Here is a 19450-nt window from a genome sequence, read left to right on the forward strand (position 1 = left end):
GTGTATGTATGGGACTGTTGTTGTGTATGCATGTGCGTGGGTTTGAGTGTTGTGCAGCAATTTGAGGGCATGGAATTGCCACTGCACGGTCTGCTACTCGCAAACAGCACTTGTCCCAGCAGTCTGATAAGGCTATACGGGGGGTCTTTGTATTTGGGGGGTTGTGCAGTACCAAGGATTCGAGTGCCCTCTGCTGCACATCACACCTGGGCATTATGCACCGGTGGTCACTCCATCCTGCCCAACGAATACATTGTAAGGTCCGAGTCATCACACGCGAAAGCGCTTGCCACAGATGAACCACAAAACCTTTCAGATGTCGTCAAGGAGCAGAAATCCACCAGCACACGAACTCCGGCCACCGCTCACAGCAGCGGCTTTTGGCACAGCCATGGACAACAAAGACGGTGGTCACCGCACCGCGCGCTTCCAGATGCGCTTCTGCGGCCGTCTGGAACGCTCTTCCGATATTCGGAAGCCACTGGAGCGATGCACTTTAAAATGGAAAACGAATTTATTTAGAACCGATTTTTGTTTAGTTTGTTCTTACCCTGCACCTCCGACCAGTGCGGTTTGTTACGTGCGGTGCGGAAGAAGTTCAACGTACATCCGAACCCTGTCCAGGCCAAAAAAAAAAACCCGGCTTAGCTTTCGAGACGCGATGAACTCGAGTGCACGCCGGTTGACGTGGGGCAGCAGACGTTTGTTTTTGTTTGTTTTGCGCCAGAGCACCCCCGCGATCAGACTCACAGCGGGGAGAGGATAAACCAGAATGGTGAAAGATAAACAATAACAATAACGCAATCTCTCCCGTTTTTATTTTGGTGTCACTCAAACGCCCTCCTCCCGGTTGCAAAGGCAAAGCTGCAGCCCTGCTACCACGCACGGAGGCCACTCGTCCAGCAGCTGGATCGCCGTGCCTATGACACTGCTGGCAGGAGGCGCCTCCATGCGACAGCCGCTTTACAATGGCAGAGTCGGCAAGGGAGACCCGCACTTTGCCCACACCGCATGCGATCTGCCCAATCGACAAAGCCGTGTGGCTGCAACCCACCTCGCACTGCTGGCTGGAACGGGGCGAGGGTTGGGGCGGTGATTTCAGAAACATGCCCCACTGTTTCGATTTAAAGCTTTCGTAACTGCAGGGATTCATCTTCTTGGTTCTTTCGGTAAAGGCACATAGAAGGGAAATAATAAAAATACAATAAAATCATTATCACGACGTTTCGGCCACAGCGCAAGCAGCCGTCCTCCAACCCAGCTTAAATATACGCTGCCAAGCCTGGTGGTGTTCATTCAGACGATGTCTTTCCGACAGACCTGTTCTTCACCTGAGGACGGCTGCTTGCGTTGTGGCCGAATCGTCGTGAGAATGATTTTATTTTAATTATTTCCCTTATACGTGACTTTACCGAAAGAACCAATAAGATGCCCCACTGTGTCAACTGCCGCCCGTGGCAGAGTACTGCAAGAGTACTGCAGTGGATTATACTGCACTGCCATCTGCTGTCCCACCAACACCTGCTTTTGGTGCATGCTGGTCATGACATTTTTCAGCCCTGCCCAGGCATCCCCAGCTTGCTCAGCTTGCGAGATCGGATGAAACTGGGCGCACTTCGGGTTATATGGGTCATGTCACCCTCGTGTTTGTGCGGATGTGTATATATGGAGACGCATGCTTGGAATTACGCTCGCTACTACTTTTATCCACTAGCACATCAGAGCCGGGCCAGCGTCGGAGTCGCGGTTTTCCACTGGCAATTTTCCATTACCGAGCCAGACAGGGTAATTTTTGCTTGACGTCAGTCGGTATTGTGAGTACGCTGTCACTGTATTATCTACGTGCATCGTTGAATCGTTCGTTGAGCGTGACATCCAGGGCACGGCTCGGCACTGCTTCTGCAGTGGGAAAAAGAGCCTGGCGCCTCCTGCGCCACGCCGGGGCCGGCATGGCACGGCCCTGGCTCGGTTCGGTAGTGGAAAAACAACCTGGCGCCTCCTGACCCACGCCGGGCTGGGCTGGTTCGACACGGCCCTGGCTCGGTTCGGTTGTGTGGTGGAAAAACAACCTGGTGCCTCTGAGCCACGCAGGCCTGGCAACGGCACGGCCCAGGAGGGGTTTGGTTGTGCAGTGGAAAAAGAGGTATGCGAGCAAGGAACACACAGATCATGGAACAACAGCAAATGACCTTTTTGGATGCCTATAATTCCTAAATACTGGTCTGCGAAAATGGGACAAAGCAATAAAATGAAGACGAAAATAAGACGTTATCTACACGCACGCCGAGCGCTTAACTACAGAGTTCCGTCATTACGAAATTTACAAAACGTAATATTCACGGTTTTTCGTATGAAAGACAGGTAAACGTTCGTTTGTTGCGACAATCGAAAGTAAAATACTGACCCTCTCACAAGTCGGAGAATAAAAGTACAAACTTAAAACTGATTTTCAGTACGAGCAAAATATTTCCCGTACGTACGAGATGAACCAAGCAATCCGGGAAATGATGACAAAGCAAAACGTCTGCTAAACAAGATAAACACTAAAACAAACCTTTGCTCAATCCCACAAAATTCCAAACCATCTGCCCGAAAACTGAGAGAAGCCGCGTGGCCACGCTGATAAGGTTTTTTGCGCGGTCGTGCTGCTGCTGCTGCGTCGTTCAACACCGCATTCCGACGACGTTTTCGCTCCCACATGCTGGACTGGCAGCAGTCGCTGACGAAAGCTACCCGACACGTGCAGCGAAACGTCGCCTCGACCGCCAGACGCGCGCGTGCGACGCAAAGACGCGACCGGGAGAGTGTAAAGCGGTTTGCGGCGTGTCGTCTGAACGCGCAACCGCTCCCTCGCGTTGGCACAAAAGTCCACACCAGAGGTCGCAAACGGGTTTTGATTCCTTACCCGTACCCGGCCACACCAGGGTCGCAAACGGGTACCCGTACCCGGCCAGGTAGGGGTAGGGTACGGGTATCGGGTACCTGATTGCGACCTCTGGGATGAAGCCATGTTGCAGGCGCGGGTGGGTTGATTCTAGGAACTTGAATTGTGAGAAGAGACAAGACGTTGGGAAATGAGTGACAAATAGTTACTCACCAGTGACTCACGGCCTACCCGTACCCGTACCCGGCCGCACCAGGGTCGCAAACGGGTACCCGTACCCGGCCGGGTACGGTTAGCCGGGTATCGGGTAGGGTACGGGTATCGGGTACCCGGTTGCGACCTCTGGTCCACACAGACGCAAGGTCACGGGAGTGCCGCCACTCGCAACACTGCCTTGTAACAACGGAGGCATTATTTCTGCTGTGCCCTTGTCAATCAACTGCTGGATGAAGGCCGCCCTGCTCCGTGTCGTACGTGTAGGGGGGGGGGGGAGCAGGGGGTCGTTTGACTACTTCACCACGCTGGTCGGCGCAGGTTTGAGAAGGCGGGGCTGGATGGGCCACAGCAGCCCCGCTTCAGATTTCGCTCGTCACTGATGTTAGCCGTGGCCGGGAATCGAATCGAGTTCGATGGGGGTTTGATGGTGCGTTGCGTCAATCGCTGCGCCACCACTCCACCCGCAAGCGAGTTGCTGGGCCCCGTGCGTGTTTAGCGCGAGGCCGAGAGCGACGGACACCTGGACGGTCGACGGTTGGCTGTGTGGTTGGCTACGTACGGCGCGAAAGAAGTTCAACGTACGAGGGTGACCCTGCGCAACAAATGAAACCAAATCGACCTGCGCGGTCTGGACATTTTTTTTGGTGGGCCCAAATAAAAAAAATGCGGAGAAAAAAATGCGTCCATAGCTACAACGATAAACCTGTTGTCATTATTACTGCTCTGACACTCCTTTACCCAGGAAAGGCTCGCAGTGTGAAGACTGTTTTTTTTTGTTGTCTGGAGTGTCCTGCCAAATTTGTCGGAGTAGGGGGGGAGCAGATGTGGCGAAGATATAAATCCCAGTTGAGCGTCACGGTGGCGAGATGTTAACTCCCTTGCCCGTATACAGGAGGTTGTGGGTTTCATCCCGACCCTGACGCCTGCATATTTGCAATTTGCATCTACTCTCCGTGGTCGCGTGGATTTTTCTCCGCGTCCTCCCGTTTTCCCCTCCACATTTAGAAACATGCCTTTTCGAGTATTTGATTGCTATGAATTTCAAAATGACGTCACTTCTTTGGCGCTATCATTTGTGGGCAGGTTGCGTCTGATAAAAAGAGCTACACAACTCAGCGGGCCTTACCTGGGGTAGTTTTTGGCCAATATCAGTTACATTGTTTTTTTTTCCTTACGGTTGTAAGCCAAGAGAATTATCATTAGGATGTACATCAATCCGGTGATCGGTGTTCGTTCATAATTTCTGCAAAATGTCGTCCGTAATTAATGTTACAAGGAAGTAGTCAATGATTACTGCGGTGATGTTTCACGAGCATTCATTTATCTGAACGTAAGACAACACAGCACACGACGCAGTGGCGGGCACCCTTTGGATTGCCTGCCGATTATAGTTGGAAGATACACGGCGATCCATTTACAGACATCCCACCGATTTCCGATGGCCCTGTCAAAAGCTTTGTAAAAATAAAAAAAATACCCATAGACCCTTTGTGTAGGACAGAGCGCGTCCGGAGCATGTTAACCGATTTACATACAGCAGGTGCTTTGAGGTTGGTGGGAGGAAATGTAAAGGCTCTGAATTACAATGTTATTTTCTACCAATTATTTGAGTGGGGCATCTATAAATGGATCACCGTGTATTTACCAACTTTGTTAGTGTGTGTGTGTCAGTGGTTGCCCGGCAGCACGACAAGGCCGGCGAGCCGAGTTCGATACCTGGCCACGGTTAGCATCAGTGGCAAGTGTTAGATCGACTCAACCTTAAATGAGATCCTGGCACAGTGCGCAATAAACATCAGCACAGGAGAGACAAAGGCGGCCGGGATGTGGTTCTGCCCGCATCACCACCTCGTGTACCGTGCAAGATTTTAAATGTGTGCACGCTGACGGCACTCGGCCCAATAGTCTGTATGGCTACAAGAGGGATTTCTAGATTTGAAGCTTTCGTGACTGCAAGGATTCATACTCTTAGGGTTTTTTTGGTAAAGTCACGTAAGTAAAAAATAAATAATATTAAATAAAAATAATAATAGAAATAAAATAAGTATTATTATAATTATTAAAATTGTATTTATATTGTTTTTATTATTTATTTTTACCTACGTGACTTTACCGAAAAAACCTAAGAGTACAAGAGGGATCTTTGTCTTTGTTCTAAGTGTGCGTGTTTGCGAGTGTTGTAGACGTCTTTCCAGACACCTAGCGAGTGGTGGTACCGTGTGTGTGTGTGCGTGCGTGCACCTAGCACGGCACAATCGCCGCGGTGACGTCACCGCCCCTTCGTGGCGAACGGCGGTTGTTGTTGTTGTTGTCGTGCGTACATCTTTACACCGCACAGGCCGAACAGCCTGCACTGCGTACTTCTTCGCCACCTCAGGGTCAGAGGCGGATGCCACCGGCTTCCTGGTCTGCTTACTTCTCCTTGACGAAGGCAAAGGCCAAGTAGAGGCCTGGCGAGACAAGACACAGGGAGCGAGCCGTGAGAAGTGACCGTTACGGTTCCTCTGGGAGGTCACTCACGACCAGAGGTCGCAAACGGGTTTTGATTCCTTACCCGTACCCGGCCGCACCAGGGTCGCAAATGGGTACCCGGGTACCCGTTCCCTACCCGTACCCGTACCCTACCCGAAATGAGTGACAAACGGTTACTCACCAGTGACTCACGGCCTACCCGCACCCGGCCGCACCAGGGTCGCAAATGGGTACCCGTACCCGGCCGGATATCGGGTAGGGTACGGGTATCGGGTACCCGGTTGCGACCTCTGCTCACGACCTGGAGACCATCATCATCATCTGGGCCTTCATCGCAACACGACTCATCGGCCGCAACTCTCTCCCCCCCCCACAGCATCCCCATCTTCCCCACATCGCTCCTCTTCCCTCACCTCCCTATAACCCTCATCTCCTCAATATACCCCATCTTCCAATTCCAGAAAATCAAAAATGCCGTGACCAGACTTCTCACCCACAATGTCCCGATCCCTCCACTGGTTTCCAATCCAATCCCAGATCCATTTCACGATCGCACTCACAGTCCTCAAGACCCTCCATAGACTCCCTCCTGCCCACCTCTCTCCTCTCACTCGACTCCCCTCCACGCACTCTCCTGCCTCTCCCCTCTCATCTCACTCCACTCCCCTCCACGCACTCTCCTGCCTCTCCCCTCTCATCTCACTCCACTCCCCTCCACGCACTCTCCTGCCTCTCCCCTCTCATCTTACTCTACTCCCCTCCATGCACTTTCCTACCTCTCATCTCACTCTACTCCCCTCCACCCACTCTCCTACCTCTCCCCTCTCATCTTACTCTACTCCCCTCCACGCACTCCCCTACCTCTCCCCTCTCATCTCACTCTACTCCCCTCCATGCACTTTCCTACCTCTCATCTCACTCTACTCCCCTCCACCCACTCTCCTACCTCTCCCCTCTCATCTCACTCTACTCCCCTCCACCCACTCTCCTACCTCTCCCCTCTCATCTCACTCTACTCCCCTCCACCCACTCTCCTACCTCTCCCCTCTCATCTCACTCTACTCCCCTCCACCCACTCTCCTACCTCTCCCCTCTCATCTCACTCTACTCCCCTCCACGCACTCTCCTGCCTCTCACCTCACTCTACTCTCCTCTTCGCAGTCCCCTGCCTCTCCTCTCTCACCTCACTCTACCCTCCTCCAGGCACCGAGGCTGGGGACTGTGTCTGGGTGTCTGGGTGCGAGTCACTCACTTGTGGCTTCCCATTCCGACTTGGTCATCGTTCCCTACGTGACGGGAGATGTGGAGAGACAGAACGAAAACAACCTTCGGCGTAAATACACAAAACGCGCATGACGCCAATCAAATGTTCATATTGCCAAGCACAGATGTGTTTCGTTTTTTTTTATCGATTTGTTTGTTTAATGGGGCCCCCCCCCCCCCCGTGAAAAAATAGTCGCGAGACTCGGCGAGGACTTTTCCCGCGTACACATTCGGAGTGGCAAATAACGTCAACTTGAAGCGCGTCGCACGGTACCCGCTCGCAGAGACAGAGAGGCCGACTCGGAGGCGCCAGGAGGAGGAACCACGGACGAGCGGGGAAGGAACAGTGAGCCAGCGCCAAATTCTCCTGCAAGCTCTACGGTCCTCTATATAGTAATGTGTTTTTACTTGAGAAGAAACCAGAGCACCCGGAAAACGAATTTCTTTACAACTGATTTTGTGTTTAGTTTGTTTTCCTTCCCCCGCACCTCCGATTAACACAGTTGGCTACGTTCGGCGCGAAAGAAGCTCAACACACACACAAAAAAACCCACGTGGACGAAGTGGCCACAAATACGGAACAGGTAGAAATCCACATTTTCGCTTTTACCGCCCCTCTCCTGGCGATCCACGATACAACTCCGCTCCTTTCACCGCATTTGTGCGGCGATCCGCCAACCCCTCTCGCTGCTGCCTCCATCGTCGTCGGCTTACAGGCGGAGTGTAGCGCAGCCACCGCACTTAAGCGAGCGGTACGTGGGCGCGCGCGTCTGCGCTCGTGTGTGCGGATCCCAGGCTGAGCTCGTTACCACGTTGCCGTGGGGATGGTTGCTCTCCTGCAGGCTGGTTTTCACGTGCTCGTAGTCCTCAAGGTTGCCGCTCACCAGACTTGAGCCTGGCCCTGGTGGGTACGCCTGCCACAAAGACAAAAACCCCACGTGTAGCCTTTAACATACTGACTGTTGGGGCAAGTGCTGTCAGCAAGCAGCTATTAAGGCCGGCACGGCACACAAGGGGGTGGGTGGCCAGCACCACGCCCGGTTGCCTTTGTCTCCATTAGTGGCGATGTTTACACATCGCACCAGGTGCTCATTTGAGGCTGAGTCGACCTAGGGGGAGGCCCAGGACAGGTTCAAATAATCGTCATCGGTGTTGGCCGTGAGCGGGAATCAAACCAGGGTCGCCGGGTTCGTAGCGCAGCGCGCTAACCGCACACATGTACACACACTCGCCCCAGTGTCACAAACAAACACATCACTCTCCACCGCACACAAAGACAAAGATCCCCTGTATAGCCTCAACAGATTGTAGGGGCAAGTGCTGCTAGCGAGCACCTATGATAGCCAGAATGGCACAAAGCCAAAGATCCCCCGTATAACCTTAAATACTGTTGGGGCAAGTGCAGTTAGCGAGCACCTATGAAGGCCGGAACGGCACACACACGTTTCCTCATCGTGATTTTAACATGATTTTTAACGTGATTTTAACATTTCAACATGTTTCTACCTCCATCGCCTGCATTCTCTCCATCAGTATCCTGTGCTCCTTCTCCTGGCTCTTTTGCCGGAAGTATTCGGCGAACGTCTTGTTCATCAGCAGCTTCATGCCGTGCTTCTTGGCCATCCTACAAAACCGTCGGGCGACACGGGAGGGGCGACTCGGGAGTTACAGGGAAAGCACGACGCATGCGAGGAAGACAAACCACGCACACGCACGGATTCTGAAAGGCTTCCCAACAAGCGTTTGTCCCCGGCAGTATTTAATTAGCGATTAGGATGTATATTTCAACTTGTAACTTCTGCGCCGTCGTCGCCACACAGAATTCACTCTTCGGAGAGAGGGAGGACTCGGAGAGGCTGACTCGGACAGAGGACGACTCAGTAGGCGCCAGGGGGAACCACCACAGGCGAGCGGGAAGGCAGTAGCAGCAGCCGGTGCCCAATTCCGCCCCCCTCAAGCTCTGCGGTTCTCTATATATTGTGGTGTTATCGGACTATTCAATTAATGAGCGTTTACATGTGGGAGGAAACCGGAGCATCGGGAGAAAATCCACATTTGTGAGGGGGCAACGCTCGATCCCCATACAGATGGGGCAGATGGAATCCACATTTTGGCTGTACCATGATTTCCTGGAGAGCCAGGGTACAGCACGGGAAGGGAGTTTCGCAACAATGGTGCGGTGATCTACCAACCCTCGCTGCTGCTGCTGCTGCTGCCTCCACAGCGCTGGATTACAGGCAGCCAGGTGCAGCAGCGTAGACACTACGGCCACCCGGCTGCGTCACGTTTCAAGCCGCACAAAGACGTCACTTGGCGCGTTACGTCGTGTGAGTGCGCGAGCGAGTGCGTGTGTGTGTGTGCGATTGTGAAGCGTGAGTGTGTGTTTGTGTACGTGTGTGCGTGAGTGTGTGTGCGAGCGAGTGCGTGTGTGTGTGTGCGAGCGAGCGTGAAGCGTGTGTGTTTGTGTGCGTGAGTGTGTGTGCGAGTGAGTGAGGGTGTGCAGGCGAGCACGAGTGCGTGTTTGTGTGCGCGGGCTAGTGTGTGTGTACGAGTGCGTGCGAGTGCGTGTGCGCGTGCGTGCATGCGTGCGTGTGCATGCGCGCATGTGTGTACGAGTGCTTGCGAGTGTGTGTGTGTGCGTGCGTATGTGTGCGTGCGTATGTGTGCGTGCGTATGTGTGTGTGCGTGTGTGTGCGTGTGTGTGCGTGCGTATGTGTGTGTGCGTATGTGTGCGTATGTGTGTGTGTGTGCGTGTGTGCGTATGTGTGTGTGCGTGTGTGTGCGTATGTGTGTGTGCGTGCGTGTGTGCGTGTGTGCGTGTGTGTGTGTGTGTGCATGTGTGCGTATGCGTATGTGTGTGTGCGTGTGTGTGCGTGTGTGTGCGTGCGTATGTGTGTGTGTGTGCGTATGTGTGTGTGCGTGTGTGCGTATGTGTGTGTGTGCGTGTGTGCGTGTGCGTGTGTGCGTGTGTGTGTGCGTGCGTGCGTGTGCGTGCGTGTGTGTGTGTGTGCGTATGTGTGCGTGCGTATGTGTGTGTGCGTGTGTGTGTGTGTGTGCGTGTGTGCGTATGTGTGTGTGCGTGTGCGTGTGTGCGTGTGCGTGTGCATGTGCGTGTGTGCGTGTGTGCGTATGTGTGTGTGCGTATGTGTGTGTGCGTGTGTGTGTGCGTGTGTGTGCGTGTGTGCGTATGCGTGTGCGTGTGTGTGCGCGTGCGAGCGTGTGTGTGTGCGTGTGTGTGCGTGTGTGCGTATGTGTGTGCGTGCGTGTGTGCGCGTGCGAGCGTGTGTGTGCGCGTGCGTGCGTGACGGACTCCTGCAGGAGAGGGAAGTAGACGAGGAACTCGGGGCAGTCCACGACTCCCTCCAGGTGGAAGTCGTACTTGCACCCGAAGAGGGGGAACGAGGTCTTGTCGGGGAAGCGGACCGAGTACACCTCGTTACCGAACGACAGCCCCTCCGCCTTCATCAGACGCTTCCTACAAAACGACAGAGAAGATCCCCACCCACCCCCGCCGTGCAGCATTTAACAAACTGTTGGGGCAAGCGCCGTTAGCGAGGAATGCCTACGGTGAGGAGCGAGCACAACGGGTGGTGGTGCGGCCGGCACCTCTCCCGAACGCCTTTGTCTCCCCCGATGCCGATGTGAACGCACCGCAACCCGGTACCCATTTACGGCCGAGTAGACCTAGGGGAGACCCAGAAATTGCTTTGATATCGCTCGGAATCATCGCTGCCGGCTTTGCTGCACTGGTGCGTGCATCGCTGCGCGACCTTTCCACCCTTACACGCGCGCACGCACAAGCGTTGAAGCCGCAGAGTCCCATGAGCCCAGACCGGACGTCCGTACTGCCTGTGCTGGCATAACTACAGCGGTTACAATTTTCCGATGAAGCCAATGACAGTGGGGTCTGTGATAACCGCTTGAAATGAGTGGGGTGATCAAATGTTGCACACGTATTGGCCGTGCAAAATAAATCGGAAGTACCAATTTTACCATATCAGGTGGTGCTCATTGCTGGAGGTCATGGGTTAGATCCCGACCCTGACGCCTGCTCCATATTTGGAGTTTGCGTGTCTCTCTCTCTCTCTCTCCCCATGGCCGCGTGGATTTTTCTCCGGGTCCTCCGGTTTTTCCCTCGACAATTAAAAATCAACGTGCGCCGACACTATTTTGGCTGTCGACGTTGAGCACGTGATACTTCGCTTGAGCACGTGATACTTCGCTTGAGCACGTGATACTTCGCTTGAGCACGTGATACTTCGCTTGAGCACGTGATACTCTGCTTGAGCATGTGATACTCCGCTTGAGTGCGTAATACTCCGCTCTGTTGAGCTATCAGTTGTGACCAGGCCGCCTCTTAAAAAAAAGGGCTATGTAGCTCGGCGGGTCTTGCCTGGTAAAATAAAATAACAACAGTTTAGTTTTAGTTTAACCGAGCGGTAACGGCGACGGTAATAATGACCCAACACCGCTCACACGAGTTCTCGGGCGTCCGGCGTCGTCCCGAAGAAGATGCCTCCCGGTTTGAGACGCTCGCAGGCGTTGCGCAGCATCGTGTCTGCCTGCGCTTGGCTCTCCATCGAGTAGTGGTACACGAATTGGCAGCTCACGAGGTCGAAGGTGCGGGAGCGGTCCTCAAAGCGGTCCGACAGGAGTTCCTGTGGTAGCACGGAGTGGGTGGTGGGGAGGTGGAGGTGGGGGGGTGGGGTGGGGTGGGGTGGGGGGGTGGGGGGGGTTGGGTGGGGGAGGTGGTGGTGGGGGAGGTGGGGGGTGGAGGAGGTGGTGCCCATCATCACGATTGTCGCCACCACCCACCATCATCATCATCACCGTCCAGGATCAATCCGTTGCAAGACGGAGGTGTCCCCAGGCCCCCCCCGCTTTTACGATTTTTCTTCTCGTCAGAAAGACCCCCACAGTAACGACCAAAACTCGTACACATACACTACGTGTACACTACACACATGTACACTACACCCACGCTACACCCACGCTACACCCACGCTACACGTACACTACACCCACGCTACACGTACACTACACCCACGCTACACACACGCTACACACACGCTTCACGTACACTACACACACGCTACACTACACACACGCTACACTACACACACACTACACACACGCTACACGTACACTACAAGTCCACACCTTGCTGCAGTCAGCAGCGATGAACTCGGCGGAGAAGATGGGGCCTCCTCCGCCGCGTCCCCGCATGTCGTTGTACCGCTGCCGGCACTGATCCACTGACGTCGCAGCGATGTCTGCACCCGCGTAGAGACACAGAGACCCACAATCATCACCCACGAGTTTCAATAGACACAGAGACACTGACACCCACAATCACCACCCACGAGTTTCAATAGACAGAGACACAGACACCCACAATCATCACCCACGAGTTTCAATAGACACAGAGACACTGAGACCCACAATCATCACCCACGTGATGTAATAGACACAGAGACACAGACACCCCCAATCATCACCCACCCGTCTCTCCTATCTGCAGCGCCCACATGTATCAGCAGACAATCTCGCTCTGGATATCTCAACGGAGAACTCTCTCTCTCTCCTCCCTCCTCCTTTCTTGCATGTCCACACCAAACGGAGCGGGAGATCACTCCACGGACTCTTCCGCTCCGACGGCTATCCCCGGCCTTCCCTCCTCGCCGACAAAGCGTGAAACCCGTTGCGCGCACGCACGCACCTCACGCTCACCTGCGCAGACGAGGTGGCCGATGGAGGCACGACGCCACTTGAGCATGTCCCCTCCCTTGCCGCAACCGAGGTCGAGAACGGACAGCGCCCCGCCGCGCCCGTCCGCCCGCACCCTCTGCACAAACTCGTCTGCGCGCAGACATCGCAATGCGTACGTACATACGGGGACACCTCTACCTACGAACGTTCAACTTGTGAACTTTCAGAGATACGAACAAACCTGGTCCGTACGTCCAGTCACCTGTGCGGATCGTGAGTTGTAAGTTCAACCGTCGCGCAATAGATGGCGGTCGTGGCATCTACATCTATCAAACATGAAGAACCAGTGGCATCTACATCTGCAGAACGTGAAGAACCAGTGGCATCTACATCTGCAGAACGTGAAGAACCAGTGGCATCTACATCTGCAGAACGTGAAGAACCAGTGACATCTACATCTGCAGAACATGAAGAACCAGTGGCATCTACATCTATCGAACGTGAAGAACCAGTGTCATCTACATCCATAGAACATGAAGAACCAGTGGCATCTACACCTGCAGAACATGAAGAACCAGTGACATCTACATCTGCAGAACATGAAGAACCAGTGGCATCTACACCTGCAGAACATGAAGAACCAGTGGCATCTACATCTGCAGAACGTGAAGAACCAGTGGCATCTACATCTGCAGAACATGAAGAACCAGTGACATCTACATCTGCAGAACATGAAGAACCAGTGGCATCTACATCTGCAGAACGTGAAGAACCAGTGGCATCTACATCTATAGAACATGAAGAACCAGTGGCATCTACATCTGCAGAACGTGAAGAACCAGTGGCATCTACATCTGCAGAACGTGAAGAACCAGTGGCATCTACATCTATAGAACATGAAGAACCAGTGGCATCTACATCTGCAGAACATGAAGAACCAGTGGCATCTACATCTGCAGAACGTGAAGAACCAGTGGCATCTACATCTGCAGAACGTGAAGAACCAGTGGCATCTACATCTGCAGAACGTGAAGAACCAGTGGCATCTACACCTGCAAAATGTGAAGAACCAGGGGCATCTTCATCTACAGAACGTGAAGAACCAGTGGCATCTACATCTACAGAACGTGAAGAACCAGTGGCATCAACACCTGCAGAACATGAAGAACCAGTGACATCTACATCTGCAGAACATGAAGAACCAGTGGCATCTACATCTGCAGAACGTGAAGAACCAGTGGCATCTACATCTGCAGAATGTGAAGAACCAGTGGCATCTACATCTGCAGAACATGAAGAACCAGTGGCATCTACATCTGCAGAATGTGAAGAACCAGTGGCATATACATCTGCAGAACGTGAAGAACCAGTGGCATCTACACCTGCAAAATGTGAAGAACCAGTGGCATCTTCATCTACAGAACGTGAAGAACCAGTGGCATCTACATCTACAGAACGTGAAGAACCAGTGGCATCTACATCTGCAGAACGTGAAGAACCAAATTTTCTTGCTGTGGATTTCACACCTGATGATGATTGCGATCGTAACGTCGTGATAATTTTTATTGTTTTATATGTTATTACTTTATTATTTCCCTTCTACGTGACTTTACCGAAAGAACCAAGAATATCATAAGAGGTTTTTGGCAGAAAGATGTGTCCACTACTCGGGCGTATTGGCACGAGACAGAGCAAAGTGGAAACAAATGACGAAATGTGCAGTGTTGAGTGCGCGCGCACGCGCGTGCGTGGCGCGTGCTTAATTGTGTGTGGGAGTGTGCGAGGTGGGGTGGGGTGGGGTTTAGAGCGAGCAGCGTGCTTCACGGCGTACTGGGAGTGTGTGGCGTGCGGTATAGCGTGGTGCGTAGTGCGTGTGGTGCTGCGAGAATTGTGCGCAGGCCTCACTGATGAGCACGCTCTTTAGCCAATTGTTGAAGTTGCGCATGTAGATGATGCGGCTGTGGCTCCGCGCATCTCGCCCCACCTCCTGGAGCTGATTGTAGTGAGTGGCGACTACGCTGCCAAGCCCCGGTCCACGCTGCCCACACACACACAAAGGTAAAGATCTCCCGCGTAGTCATACAGACTTGTTGGTGGTGCAAGTGTTGTTAGCAAACGATGATACAACAAGGATACTTGTTTACCCGGGAAACTACACAAAGCTTCACATGGGAATGTTGTTGTAGTGCCCACAGAAAACCACCCACATACGAGGGGGTAGCACTTAAAAGCTCCACACAGATCGATTTACGAATCCACAGTTTTACTCCCATTTTCCTTGCTACCCCTGCACCTCCGATTAGCACGGCTGGCTACGTACGGCACGAAAGAGGTTCAACGTACGTACGTACGAACTTTCAGCCTAAGTTTCGATTTAAAGCTTTCGTGACTGCAGGGATTCATCTTCTTGGTTCTTTCGGTAAAGTCACGTAGAAAGAATTATTTTATTATGTTTCATTTTTATTATTTTATTAAATTCTTTCTACGTGACTTTACCGAAAGAACCAAGAAGATTTCAGCCTAAGCTTACAACACCCAGGCAGTTCCCTGTTCCAGTACTAAACAATTCTAATTACACATTTATCCGAAAAAAGCCACGCTGAGTGAAGGGACTGTTTTTCAAAGGAGGGTCCCGCATTGGATCTTTTTTTATTTAAAAAAATTCTCAGACACTTAAACGAGTGCTTGCACACACGTGGGAGGAAACGGGAGCACCTGGAGATAACCCACGCTCGCGTGCGAGGGGGCAACGCTCTATCCCCGTACAGATGGAACAAATGGAATCCGAATATTTTGCCGTACCGCCTTCTCCTGACGAGCCAGGGTACGGGCACCTCCTCGGCGGCTACAGGAAGGGAGTTTCGCAACATCTTTGTGCGATCCGCCAACCCTCGCTTTGCCGAGAGTGCTGGATTACCGACTGTGTGCGCTTGGCTAAGTCAAGACCGGCGCGGCGTAGGAGGAATCGTTTTTGTCATTGCCACGCTCGGCTGCCTAATTCTCCCCAGTGATGATGTTTATACACCGCAACAGGTACTCACTCATTTAAGGCAGAGTCGACCTAAAATAAAAACTAAACTATTTTTTATTTGACCACCTAAGACCCATTTTCTTGGTTCTTTCGGTAAAGTCACGTAGAATGGAAATAATAAACTAATAAAAAGAAAACATTATAAAATAAGCGTCAGACGCTGTCTTTCTGACAGACCTGTTCTTCACCTGAGGACGGCTGCTTGCGTTGTGGCCGAAACTTCGTGAGAATTATTTAATTATGTTTTATTTTTATTATTTTATTATTTCCATTCTACGTGACTTTACCGAAAGAACCAAGAAGATGAATCCCTGCAGTCACGAAAGCTTTAAATCGACACCTAAGTCCCACTTCGTTGAGCTATCATTTGCGGCCAGGTCGCTTCTGAAAGAGCTAAATAGTTTGCATGGTTAAATAAAAAAAGTTTCGTTCATGGTTTTTAGATTACCAGATTAATCTGATCATGGCCCAGCGAGAATGAGGATGATACCTTAGCAGCAGTGGCTCCATCCTCCTCGTCTGAATCTCGAGCATTCCTCTTCACTCCACCGGCAACTGCCTCCTGCCTTGGACCGACTTCTGCTTACACAACACACAGCAATCACACCGCACACACACACCCACACGAAGTACCGCTTCATTACGGTGATGACAACTCATCATTATCACCATCGATCCACTGCTGAATGAAGGCCTCCGCAAGCCACCACCGCCACCTCCCACGACCCTGGCGATGTGTCAAATCCTTTCAAAACCCGCACATGGACCGACGTCATCGCTCCATCTCCACTTGGGTGGCCGCGTCCTTTTCGGAAGCGTTCCAATCCGTTTGGCTGCCGTCACCCCGTCATGCCTCCTTGCCGACGGGTTCCGCCCAAGCCTGTTCGCCTTCAACCCGACGCTTTCCTTCATTAAATCTGACATTAAAACAAGCATTACCCCGTAGGGCTTTCGCGACCAATATCATCCATAATACAGGTTGTTTAGGGTTGCATCGTCATCACATCTACCCTTCTATTTAAGGAACGAAAAAGGATGGTGGTGAGAGGGTGGTGGTGGTGATGAGAGGGTGGTGGTGGTGATGAGAGGGTGGTGATGATGAGAGGATAGTGATGTTGATGATGAGAGGGTGTTGGTGGTGATGAGAGGGTGGTGGTGGTGAGAGTGTGGTGATGTTGATGAGAGGGTGGTGGTGGTGAGAGGGTGGTGATGATGATGAGAGTGTGGTGGTGATGATGAGAGGGTGGTGGTGGTGGTGATGAGAGGGTGGTGATGTTGATGAGAGGGTGGTGGTTGTGATGAGAGGGTGGTGATGGTGGTGGTGATGACAGGGTGGTGATGAGAGTGTGGTGGTGATGATGAGAGGGTGGTGATGAGGAGAGGGTGGTGATGATGAGAGGGTGGTGGTGGTGATGAGAGGGTGATGGTGATAGGGTGGTGATAGGGTGGTGATGATGATGAGAGGGTGATGATGATGGTGGTGATGATGATGAGTGTGGTGGTGGTGATGAGAGGGTGATGGTGATAGGGTGGTGATGATGAGAGTGTGGTGATGATGAGAGGGTGGTGATGTTGATGAGAGGGTGATGATGATGGTGGTGATGATGATGAGTGTGGTGGTGGTGATGATGAGAGAGGATGGTGGTGGTGATGAGAGGGTGGTGGTGATGAGAGAGGATGGTGGTGGTGATGATGAGAGGGTGGTGGTGGTGATGAGAGGATGGTGGTGGTAGTAACAATGAGGGGAGAAGAGGGAAGGTAAGAAGGAGCGAGTGAAGTTGAGCTGCACGGAAGCAGCGGCATCTGTTTTCACGAGTCGGGATGCCCGAATACAAGTCGCGGGATGTACGGAAGGCTTGAGTTGATCTACATCAGTGGTCCTTAACCTTTACTGCAGCTTCTTGGTTCTTTCGGTAAAGTCACGTAGAAGGGAAACAATACAAATAAAACAGAATAAAATACAATTCTCACGACGTTTCGGCCACAACGCAAGCAGCCGTCCGACAGACCAGTTCTTCACCGGAGGACGGCTGCTTGCGTTGTGGCCGAAACGTCGTGAGAATTTTATGTTATGTTTTATTTTTATTATTTTATTATTTCTTTTCTACGTGACTTTACCGAAAGAACCGAGAAGATGAATCCCTGCAGTCACGAAAGCTTTAAATCGAAACTTGCGCCCCTTTGGTTCTTAAGCCTCCAATTTTTTTTTACAATATCAATAAACACATCGGGTTTGATGAGACAAAGTAGTTGTACGTTGCGTGCCCCGTGCTTGTTTTTATTTTATTTAGGGCTCCTTCATAACATTTGCTACAGGCCCCGCGCAAGCTTAGTCCGTTACTGCGTGAGCACCACGGCGACCCACAAGCGGCCACGGGGAAGTCGTCTCCGATGTGTCCACACGACGAGCAAATCATTCACAATCCACTGCTGGATGACCGGGACGAGAAAGGGGGGGGGGGGGGGGTGGCGGGTTTGCTTCTAACCACGAACCTCACCGCTGCTGGTCAGTGCGGGAAACGGTGCAAGCGGTGGTGGTGTGGGGGGGGGTGAATCGACCGACGCGAGAGAGCATAGGGAGTAGAGTACAACAGCGGCATTGCTGCGCCTGTACTGGCAGCAGCAGCAGCAGCAGTGACGACGACGACGACGGCTACCGTCCCGAGTCTCGGAACCACAGCGGCGGCTTTTGGAGCTCCCGAGGCCCGACGGCGAGCCATCGAAGCGAAAAAGAGGTGACGGGCGAGGGAGGAGGAAGAGGAGAAGGAGGATTTCATTCACCCGCTCGCGACGCGTTCACTCCGCTGTCCGCCATGAGCGATGACCCCTCCAGTGATGGGGGAGGAGGTGGTGGTGGTGGGGGGGGTGGAGCGCGCGCGAATCACTTCCGGGGTTATTCCCGCCTATTTTTACCGGAACACGTGGGGGCAGGGAGGGGCCACGACGGAGCACGTGGGGTGGTAACACCGGAACACGTGGTTCGGCTACACAGGAACACGTGGTTTTTACTGCTACACTGGAACACGTGGTTCGGCTACACAGGAACACGTGGTGTTTACTGCTACACCGGAACACGTGGTTCGGCTACACAGGAACACGTGGTGTTTACTGCTACACTGGAACACGTGGTTCGGCTACACAGGAACACGTGGTAACGGCCACACCAGACCACGTGGTTCGGCTACACAGGAACACGTGGTGGTTACTGCTACACTGGAACATGTGGTTCGGCTACACAGGAACACGTGGTAACGGCCACACCAGACCACGTGGTTCGGCTACACAGGAACACGTGGTGGTTACTGCTACACTGGAACATGTGGTTCGGCTACACAGGAACACGTGGTAACGGCCACACCAGACCACGTGGTTCGGCTACACAGGAACACGTGGTTTTTCAGACACACCGCAACACGTGGTTAAGCCACACCAGAACACGTGGGGACGGCTACACTGGAACACGTGGTGCACCCACACCCGAACACGTGGAGACGGCCACACCGTAACACGTGGTTTGTGGAATCGGTTGTGTAAAAACAAATCGATGTTTGCGATTCAGTTTCAAGTCAGTTTATTTTGAAGTACCCCGTGAGCCAAGAGGCTCTTAAATCTGGTTTCATCAACACAAGCAACACCACCGTCGCTTCTACGAAAAACGCAACACATTCATTAACCCCCCCCCCCTCTTCGCACGTGAAGAGCTCACAAGTGACGTCATCACATCTACCCCTCTATTTAAGGAACGAAACGAGGATTTCTCCACAAATCTTGCTGTCGCCTGATGAAGCTAGTTGTTATTACTGGCGAAACGTCGTACTCAGGTTGTAAATGTTGTGGGTGTGCTCTCCAGCACACCGGTGTGCTGTACTAGTAAG

The 19450-nt window shown here is 52.6% G+C and overlaps 1 protein-coding gene across 1 annotated transcript; it reads right to left on the bottom strand.

The window, feature by feature from the left end:
* Nucleotides 1-2185: 2185 nt before the first annotated feature.
* RNMT (RNA guanine-7 methyltransferase) lies at nt 2186-18425 on the bottom strand. The gene is made up of 11 exons (XM_078875744.1): nt 18357-18425; nt 16066-16154; nt 14450-14582; nt 12566-12694; nt 11996-12108; nt 11312-11493; nt 10146-10310; nt 8342-8459; nt 7645-7749; nt 6825-6858; nt 2186-5550 (listed from the first exon to the last, which is right to left on the bottom strand). Exons 1-11 carry the CDS (start codon nt 18388-18390, stop codon nt 5513-5515), a joined length of 1140 nt encoding a protein of 379 aa, XP_078731870.1. The 5' UTR covers nt 18391-18425; the 3' UTR covers nt 2186-5512.
* Nucleotides 18426-19450: the final 1025 nt, after the last annotated feature.

This window comes from Lampetra fluviatilis, chromosome 42 (assembly GCF_964198595.1).
Source record: "Lampetra fluviatilis chromosome 42, kcLamFluv1.1, whole genome shotgun sequence".
Taxonomy (NCBI): Eukaryota; Metazoa; Chordata; class Hyperoartia; order Petromyzontiformes; family Petromyzontidae; genus Lampetra; species Lampetra fluviatilis.

Excerpts from the sequence above, each read along its gene's own strand:
- RNMT (XM_078875744.1), bottom strand. The coding sequence starts at position 18,390 with ATGGCGGACAGCGGAGTGAACGCGTCGCGAGCGG. Across the intron at positions 16,155-18,356 it reads AGTGAACGCGTCGCGAGCGG|AAGTCGGTCCAAGGCAGGAG; the intron begins GTGAATGAAATC and ends TTGTGTAAGCAG. Across the intron at positions 11,494-11,995 it reads TCGCTGCTGACTGCAGCAAG|GAACTCCTGTCGGACCGCTT; the intron begins GTGTGGACTTGT and ends GTGCTACCACAG.